The sequence below is a fragment of the Vanacampus margaritifer genome, chromosome 19, assembly GCF_051991255.1.
Source record: "Vanacampus margaritifer isolate UIUO_Vmar chromosome 19, RoL_Vmar_1.0, whole genome shotgun sequence".
Lineage (NCBI taxonomy): Eukaryota > Metazoa > Chordata > Actinopteri > Syngnathiformes > Syngnathidae > Vanacampus > Vanacampus margaritifer.
The window spans coordinates 16,234,625-16,244,514 of NC_135450.1; the positions used below are offsets into that span (position 1 = coordinate 16,234,625).

The window sequence follows — 9,890 nt, forward strand, 5'->3', positions numbered from 1 at the left end:
AATTTTAAATTTAAAAAAAAGGAGGGAAAAAAAGATTTTTACAGGACAAAAAAACCCCATAAAACTTTTTTGAGATTGTTTGCAAATTAAAAAAATTGCATTTTACATAAAAATAATTTGACTTTTTTTTGGTCTGTTTTTGCACGGTAATTTTTCTTTCTTTGCCTCTGAGCTGATGACATTTTTCTAAAAAAAAATCCCCCCAAATGAGCGTAGCTAGTAGCTACTGATTGTGTTTCACCACAAATGGATGCTTCTTCACGTCGTAGCAAGCGAGCAGCGTGTAGAAATGCCCGGAATGCGCACGGACGGCGGGCGTCCATTGTGCGAGGCGGGTTCCGCTCGGTCGGGCCTGAAAACGTCGTCGGGAGCGCGAGAAACCCGACCGCGCCGATCGCCTTCTTCGCGCTTTCATGGCCGACATCACACGAAAAAGAACAGGAGGCTTTCAACGCCGACGACCACCGAGCGACATGACGGCCATGAGCACGTAACCCCCCCCCCCAAAAAAAAAACACTTAAGTCACGTTCGATTGCGTAAGATTTTTATTTATTTTTAACTCTCAACATTTATAACAAATTCTTGAAAAACAACAAATCTGATTTGTTTCCTATTAGCATTTTGACTTTCAAAAATGACTTTTTAATATTGTAAATACATGACTAAATAAAAAAAAAAATATGCTAATTCATCTTCTAAAATTGTACACTTTTTTCATATTTTTTTCTCTAAAATGTCTCTTATGTAGTAGAAACCTACAAATTAATTTCTTGTTGGATTATTAATTTATTCTCAATTTTTTTTAACTTTTTAAAAATATTTTCCTCTTTTTTTCTGGAACTAATTTTTTGCAAAAAAAAAAAAGTGTGCCTTTTCTTGTGGAAAATGTAATATTTTCTTAAAAAGTATAGACTTTTATTCTTGAAAAATTCAGAATTCAAAACTGCTATTTTATTCTCGAGGCATTATCATCTTTTCTCATAAATCTATTAGATTCTTATAAAGTTTGAACTTTTTGTAATTTGTTTATCATAATACTACAACACGTTGCTTCAATTATAGCATTACTTTTTTTTTTTAATTAAAATTTTCTTCTTGGAATGACTACATTTTCCTCAAATTTTAAAAACATGATTCTGTCAAATTCTTTGCCATATCATGTTTTGTCAAAATAATCAAACTATGACATTTTCCTCCCAACCCACTGAACTTTGACCTTTATTTGAGCTCATTTAAAAAAAAAAAATGATTTGCTGCCAATCTCAATGCTGCCCCCGATGGTTTCTGCTGGTTCTGCAACGTTTTCTCTGTTAACCTCCGGAACAAAATGCTCATTTGCCTTCATGATGAAAATTGTATTTTTTTTTTTTTTTTGCTTGCTCAGAACACGTCTGAACGCGTCGCGCGGAATTGTCGGACTCAAAGCGCCGCGCGCTTGCCCTTTCTGCTTCAAATGACGACAACTGTAACAAAAGAAGCCATATTGAACCCAACACAAGTCGACATCGCTTGATTTATTTGTCAATAAAGCAACACGGACGCACAAACGCGCCGGGATTTGCCACATTTTGGCGATATATTAAAAATATTTACAATGTCACAGCCGCACTGGATGGACGCACACATGCAACATACGTGGACATGTACATACACAAAAAGACACTGCCGGGAGTTTCACAGAAGCTGCCATAAACGCTTCTCATTTATAAACTTCACATATGACCATTTACAACCGCGCGTGTGTGTGTGTGTGTGTGCGTGCGCATACGTGTGCACTAAGTTGACGAGCAGTTGTCGTTGACAGCTGCATGGGGGGGGCGAGTGGCTCCAAATAGCCCAGTGGCACTCTCCCGAAAAACTCACCCCCCCCCCTTCACTGGGGGGGGGGGGTGAAGTTCACATTCTTACCACTTTCAAATCACTTTTTTTTTTTCTTCTTCTGAGAAGTCCCAGTCGACTCATCAACTCGTCGGCTAATCGTTCAAAAGCTTATTTTTAGTCCAAATGGTCTAATGAAGTGGACATGAGTAAGTTCTGCGGCGGGAAAGAGTCCATCTCATGGTGGGGGGGGGAGCTGCGAGGAGGCAGCTTAAGAGTGTTAAGGGGGCGGCGGGTGGGGGCTGAGTTGGATCTTTGTTGACAGTGAGAAACTGTACAAAGCGCGACTTTCACGCGCGGAGTTGAAACAGGAAATCAGCCTTTTGTCTTTTCACGCTGTTAAGTTCAAGCCCCCGTTCCAAGTTAAAGTCGTTTACGGGAGGGAAAAAAAGCAGGGACGATGTCAGAATTATACCGGCGCTACCTTTAAACCTTTTTTTCAGTCAGATTGAAGCGGCGTAAAAAGGAGGAAGGTTTCTAGAAGCAGGACAAGCCCTTGCTCGTGTCTTCTTCACAGCCCCCCCCTTTGTCGCCGCCACTCTCGACTTTTCAAGCGTCACGGCAGGCTCACGCAAGCAGAGCGTCAGTCAGTTCATCTGCGCCGTTTTTTTTTTTTTTTGTGGCGTGAAGGAGGAGGAACAACGCGTCTAGAACCAGTACAGGTCCTTGCTCTTGTCCTGCGTCTGCAGACCTGAGAGGACAGCAGCGGACAATAAAGGAGAAGAAGAAGAAGAAAGAAAGAAAAAAAGGTGATGAAAGCGCAAAGTGACACAAATGGGGACGCCGACAGCTGCCGGCCGGGGCCTGCTCGGCGCGTAAGACGAGCCGAGCCGAGCAGGCGGCGGCGGAATCCGTCTTCAATTCATTGCCGATGTTGTTTCGTTACGCGGCCGCCCGCGTTCTGTTTTCATTCCGAGATGACGCATTTGACACAACAAAAGCGGCACGAAACCAGCAGGTCACATTTCGAGGCTCCTGCTTTAAGTCAACAGAATCATTTTTAATAGCAAAATATTCCGACAGTTTGATGAAATCAACCTAATTAGTCAAATGGTTAACTGTAGTGTTGAATGATAATAATAATAACAATAAAAATTATACAACAGACTATAGAACGTGCTTTTAGTCCCTTAAAGGCCACCATACTTCCTGTGTGAGCCGCAAACAAGCTAGCAGCTAGCGAAAATTAGCAACACAAATTGTGTATCAAGCTAGCTCTAGCTTGATTACTAATACAGTGTTTCAAACTTTTGTCCCATTAAATTAAGACGTTATGACGATAAACTATAATGGTAAAAAAAAATGTCATTTACAATACATACATTTTATGTCACAAATATTAATGTTTTTGTGGTCTTTGACGAGCAAATGTTGTGGCAAAACGTATTTATATGCCACGACTTAATAAAGCAGCAAAATCGAAACGTTTCGATCCATCTCGGGGGCGGCCATTTTGTCATTTGTTGTCGACTGACGATGACTCAGGAAATGACCAATCAATCAGTCAGCTTGCGAACGTCACATGACCAAGCACATGAAACAGGTGAGCCGTGATTGGTCGTTTCTTGATGTCATTTCCAGTCGACTGCAAGTGACAAAATGGCCGCCGGATTTTGCTGATTAATTCAGATTCCACAAATGCTGGGTTCATTTTTTTTTAATCTTAAGCATTAATCAACAATTTTATGATCCAAATTAAAAAAAAAAATTGTGGTCTAATGTAGCTTCTTTGTTTTCATGTGTTTTGAATTTATAGCTTTGCTTCCTTTAATTCTTTTCTCTATTATGCTAAATCGGCCATTTTGGTGAGAGCATTTTACCAAACAAAATGTTAAATGGCAAACTAAAAAACACATTTCCTTAACCCCCTTTAAATGTGCGTAACTACTCACCCGCGTCCATGCCGAGTCCAATCTCTCCGGAGAAAGTCCCGCCCCAGGCCGCCGCCACCGCCGCCTCAGCTTTCCCGCCCAGGTCGCACGGCGATCTACCCGCCGGCGCTCCCGAGCCGCCGCCGCCGCCGCCGCCGCCGCCGGCCGCCAGTCGATGGTGAGACCTGACGGACGGCACCAGCAGCGAGCCGTAACGCGGGTCGAAGGCGGCGCCGTACACCTCGTGCACGGCGGGCCGCGGGTACGCCGAGCCCTGCGCGCCCCCTAGCGAGTAAGGATGGTGGTGGTGATGGTGGTGGTGCGGGTGGGACGGGTGCCAGGCGTCGGGGCCGGCTTGGTGCAGGTGACCGTGGAGGGACGACGGGGCGTACGGGTCCCCCGTGGCGAAGGCGAGTTCCGAGTGGGGGGACGACAAAGCGCTCGCCAGCGAGGACGGGACGGCGGTCGGATAGGAACTGTTCCAGAAAGACGGCGGGAAATTTCTTTGGCTCATCGGGAACGATCCATCTGAAAAAAACAATTTAAAATATTACATTTTTAGAGCAAAACATTTTTTTCCCCTGCTCTTTGTGTCGACCAATCAATTTGTTTGGCTTTTGTTCCCAGATTTCTTTCAATCCGCGTTGGGTCATAATTTTTCTTTTCTCATTTCATATCGTTTGCCTTTTTTGTGTGAATAAATAATTTTCATTAAAAGCTGTGCTGTGAAGTGATGCAAATGCTGCCATCTACAGGAATCTGTTAGTCATGACAGAAAATTTCAATTTAACAAACAAGCCAGGTAAGACCCTCTTCCCCACCTACTATTTTGAAAAACTTGGCAAAAAATAAATAAATGTGTGGCAGTGAAACACAATCACAGGAAACTTGTTTTCTCCGCTTTTTGGTCCTAAAGAGTTGTTTTGTATTTCCATTAAAAAACAAACAAACATGAAATGCTGCCTTTTTATGATTAAATATTTATATAAAAAATAGGGGTGACAGGCGATTAAAACTTTTAATCATAATTAATCACATGACTTCAATAGTTAACTCATGATAAATGGCAAATTTTTTATCTGTTCTAAATGCATAATACAATATTTTTTTAATAATTTTCATACTCTTGTTAACATAAAAGTGGGAAAAAAATGTTAAACTAACTAAAATATGTCTGCATCTTTTAGTCATCATAATTCATAAAATTAGGTTAAAATCAAAAAGATGTACTGCACTGTAAAAAACGAGTGTGATATTGATTTGTGTTGGCCATTTTTCTGCCACTAGATGGCATTATTGCATTGGTAAGACTTTGGTGACAGCTCAGCATTTTTCTTTTCATATTAAGAGCTCTCTAATCTTTAACATGAAGTAACTTTTATAATACAACTTGAGTCAGTCACCACAAAGATATGCATTATTATTATTATTATTATTATTACATTTATTGCTGCTCAATTTTGACGTGGACGTGTCTGCTATGTTGTGACTGGAATTTCCCCAGTACAGGTTTTCCAAGGGAGGGACATTAATTGCACATTAAAAAAAATTAGTGGCGTTAAAATTAACGCCTTAATTTTGACACCCCCCAATAAAAACATTCCCGTGACTTTTTTTTGGCGACAATAGAAACCGCTTTTGCGGTCAACAACAACATTTCCCCCACAGAATGATTGCACTCGAGTGGACATTGTATTCTCCGGCAATATGATTTATGTGAGCAAAAGTGGTTTTTTTTTGGTTTTTTTCTATCCAGAAACATCCCCCTTTTCGACACGCTATACACGTTTGGCCTTGGGGGAGGTCAGGGCTGTATGTGCCCGCGCTCGTGTTACGCTGAAAATATGACAATTGGTAACCTTAGAGCTCGCAAAAGTCATTTTTGCGCCGACGCGCTCGCTCGGGAGGTTAAGGAGGCAATTAGTCAACAAACATAACATTTCCTTCAACGATGTTGCTTTTTGTCAACAAATATCACATTTATATAAGAAGGCAAAAATCGACCATTTTACCGACTAAACAAAAATGGAGTCGTTGTCTCTTCTATTCATGTAACCGATGAGTTTTTTTTTTTTTCCAAACCCGCACTGTGCCCCTCCCTCCTTTATAGGCGCATCATTTGGAGCTGGAATATTGTTGTGGGGGTTTTTTCATGCCACAACAACGAGGCGCTCTAAAAACAGCCACACCAGTCTGAATCAGCTCACACTGGCTGTGCCAAGTCCAAAAACGGGGAAACGAAAATGCTGAAAAACAGTTTTAAGGCTATATCGTCCACACGTACCTTTGAGGGTCTTGTGGCTGCTGGGGGGGTACGACGCGGACGCGGACGCGGACGAGGAGGAGGCGTGGCTGAGCGCGCGGCTGAAGTGTTGGTCGACGACGGCGCTGATGTCGCCGTGGAAATACGTGAAGAGGACGCAGCGGGCGCTCAGGTACTCGGCCCCCGGGGGCAGCTCCTTGTCCTCCTCCTTGATGGTGGGGGGCCCGGGGGGGCCCAGGCGGGCGCCGTCCTGCGGTTCTTGCATTTTGGAGTTCAGGGGCAGCTTCTGCCACAACAAATGGGAACAATTTCAGCCTTTTTTTTTTTTTAGAGCCTAACTTGACCTTTATTTGAAACAATAGAAATCTTTTATTTTGAAATCCTAATCCAGGGTTGGTGTGTGTGTGTTCAAACTCGGGTTTGAAATTGGGCTAAGCGCCAAAAATTTGAGTTTCAAGTCCCAAAATAATACAAACAATAAAAATGCTTGGATTTGGATTGTGAGGCGTCATTTTCTTGTTAGCAATTTGTTCAACGTTGTCGTCACGTCAACATAAATAACACCGAGGAGGTGAATGCAATTCATGTATTGATCATTGTCAGTAAAAAAAATGATTGAAAAATTGGGGTCCTTGAGCCAATTTGGAAACGCTAAAGCCCCTCTGACAAGCCTTAAAAAACGTTATAAATATAAATAAATAAATAAATAATATTCATATTAAATCATACAGACTAAAATGATACATTTGAGCTTCATTTAATATTTGCTTGCCAAAGGTTAACAACCCGTGTGTGTCTTCTATTCAGACGCTTTAATTCGACCAAAAATTACCTCAAAACATCTTATAATAACCCTTTTGAATCAAAAGCACATTCTACACGATACACGTGGAGTTATAAATTAATTATGCAATTAAAGCAGCCTATGCGGAAAGTTGACCGCTTTTCAAAAAGTCATGAAAAAAAAAAAAAATCAACGCTTTCAGATTTTGTGATTACGGCCGCCTCATTTGCGTTAATATTTTTCAGTACTTAATTACTTGCGTGATGAAGATTCGATGGGAGACGACAACATAGAAAAAGCGCACAAAAGGTCAAAACATCACCTCGTCGAGCGAGAGCCGCGGAAAGTTTAGAGACACAAAAATAATGTGGACATTTGAATAAGAAAATCTGTCATTTTTAGCAAATATGAAACGACATAACATTTCCTAAAGTTGAGCGCGAGCAACTTTGAGTGTAAGTAAGTGTATAAAAATGACATTTATCATCAAACAGGCTGTTTGGACGAATTGACCTTTCAAAACACTAGCGGGCAAATATGAAATCATAAAAGATTTGAAATGACGTTTAGAATGAAGTGAAATTCAAATTTTTTTCAGGAAAATCGGAGCATCTTTAAATGAGCACTAAAAGAAGGAAGCGCAAAAAAAAACAACTGGTTTTGGTATCATTATTAAGAACTTATTATTTATTTATTTATTTATTTATTTAAAAATCCAACAAATCTTATTATTATTTATTATTTGAAGTAAGCAATGACCAAAAAGCATAATCTTTTGAATTGAATATCTGAAGATCAAATGTTAACAATAATGTCATATTGTCACATATTGTTGATTTAGCCGATTTAGTCATGCATGTTTACAAATAACTCAATAATAACGTTAAAGCAACTTCACATCATTTTAAAGAATATGATTTTTTTTTTTTTTTAGGTCAAAGTTGAGCACATTTTGCGACAAAAGAATTTGCTTTCCAAGTGAAGTTATGTCGCGCGCGTGTGTGCGTGCGTGCGTGCGCACGTACCTGCTGCTGCTGTTGGTGGTGGTGATACGGCGCGTAGGGGCTGAAGTAAGGCTGCGCTCCGAGCACCTGGTACATCACATCCAAGCAGCTCATGGCGGACGTGTCACCAGGACGGGACGGCGGGCGTCATCGGAGTGTCGGCGGCGGGCCGAGGGAGACGCCGGCGAGACGAGACGCTTCTTCTTCTTCTTCTTCTTCTTCTTCTCTTCTTGCCTGCACGCCGCCGAGTCCTTCAGCAAACTAAGCGGCAGCGGCACTTAACTCACACCCACCCGGGGGGCCCGGCCCCCCTCCACCCGCCATACAGGGCCCAGGAACCAGACCCCCCACCCCCCCTGCCCCCTCCAGCAGGGGATCCGCCCTCCAATCACAGGCCCGGCTCCACCTCAATGCGCTTGGCAGGGTCACTTACAATGGACAGCGACTTCATGCAGTCCAAAGAGGAGAGAGAGCTCAATCTCACGGCCACATGGACGGACGGACGGACAGACAGATCTCATAAGATTTGTCAAAAAGGAGGATGGATGGCTTCCTTAAGGTTATACGGACTGACGGGCATGAATCTGTTTTCACAGACAGCCGGACTGACAGATCTGATAAGATTTCATGGCTAAATGGAGGGATCCGTTAAGACATTAGGGACAAACGGAAGGACAGACGGACATTATAGATCTGATAAGATTGAGCGGAAAGCGGGATGGGTGAATCCCATGTGATTTTACAGAGTGATGGAAAGACAGACAGACACATCTGCTAAGTTCTGGCGGATTGACAGAGCTGGTGAAACTTTACGGATGGACATACAGACGGACAAACATACAGACAGACAGACATATCTGATTAAGTTCTTACAGACAGTCGGACTTGACGGATCTGATGAGATTTTATGGCTAGGTGGATGGAAAGACAGATAGACGGGCCAGCAGATCTGAAGACTTTACGGATGGACAGACAGACAGGTCTGATAAGACACTAAGGATGAACGTAAGGACAGACAGACAAATAGATCTGATCCGATTTGGTGAAAAGCTGGGTGGACGAATCTCATGAGATTCTACGGACTGATGGAAAGACAGATGAGATTCTGATGAAAGATTGACAGAGCTGATAAAATTTTATGCACGGGCGGCAAGATGGACAAACTGACAGATAGACCTAGTAAGATTTTATAGATGGATGACGGAAAAACAGGCAGACAGACAGATCTCATAAGACTTTGGAGACAGATGGGAAGACAGACAGGTGTGATAAGATTTTATGAATCGATGGATGGATGGAGTGCAATTTTACAGGCAGTTGGACGGACGGACATACGTGAGATTCTACAGACAGACAGACAGATCTGATCAGATTTGACGGGCAGACCGACAGACGGATGAATCAATCGTCCACCTGCCCTGGAGGATTGTGGGTAATGCAGTCTTTTTCTGACCCAGGCGCAAATGCGGTCTCTACTCGTGTTGTTTCTCAGCTCGTATCTCGTCCACCTTCCTTTTCACGTCCTTTGACCTCGTCTTCCCTCTTCTTAGCTAACCCCCCCCCCCGCCCCCCCACCCATGGCAACTGCTCCACCCCTCCCCCCCCACGCTTCCTTCCTTCTTTGCCGGCACGTTGCTTGTTGCGCGTGATTGTCGTGGCTGGTGATCCCGAGCGGGCGTGCGCGATTGTTGCCTCATCTTTCATTCTTTGTTCTTCTTTTGGTTCAGCCCAAGACGGCAAAGCCCCGACGACCGTGACCCCCCACATTTACCGCCGGCCCACCAGCGCATCACCGCCAAGGACGCGCGCCCATTAGTGCGCGTGTGCGCACTTGAGATTGTCAGTTCAAAAAGCACTTTCAAAGAATAAAGATTTCATTTTCTATTTGGTTTCTTTTCAGCCAATTTTGGTCCCCTCCGCTCCACTTCTATCTATCGCTTTTTCTTTGGAAAACTCGAACCCTTCTTTGGTTTCCCCTTTGGTCGCTTTTACTATCTTTCAGCCCCATTTCCTTTGTAGCGGAAAGTCGTCCCACAAGACTGCAAGTGGACGAACATGACTCTACATTTTCTTCACTTCCTGTCCGCGT

The 9,890-nt window shown here is 43.0% G+C and overlaps 1 protein-coding gene across 1 annotated transcript; it reads right to left on the reverse strand.

Moving 5' to 3' along the window:
* Nucleotides 1-2,426: 2,426 nt before the first annotated feature.
* Nucleotides 2,427-8,036, reverse strand: vgll2a (vestigial-like family member 2a). Its single transcript, XM_077553256.1, has 4 exons — nt 7,823-8,036; nt 6,035-6,299; nt 3,772-4,278; nt 2,427-2,570 (listed from the first exon to the last, which is right to left on the reverse strand). Exons 1-4 carry the CDS (start codon nt 7,913-7,915, stop codon nt 2,527-2,529), a joined length of 909 nt encoding a protein of 302 aa, XP_077409382.1. The 5' UTR covers nt 7,916-8,036; the 3' UTR covers nt 2,427-2,526.
* Nucleotides 8,037-9,890: the final 1,854 nt, after the last annotated feature.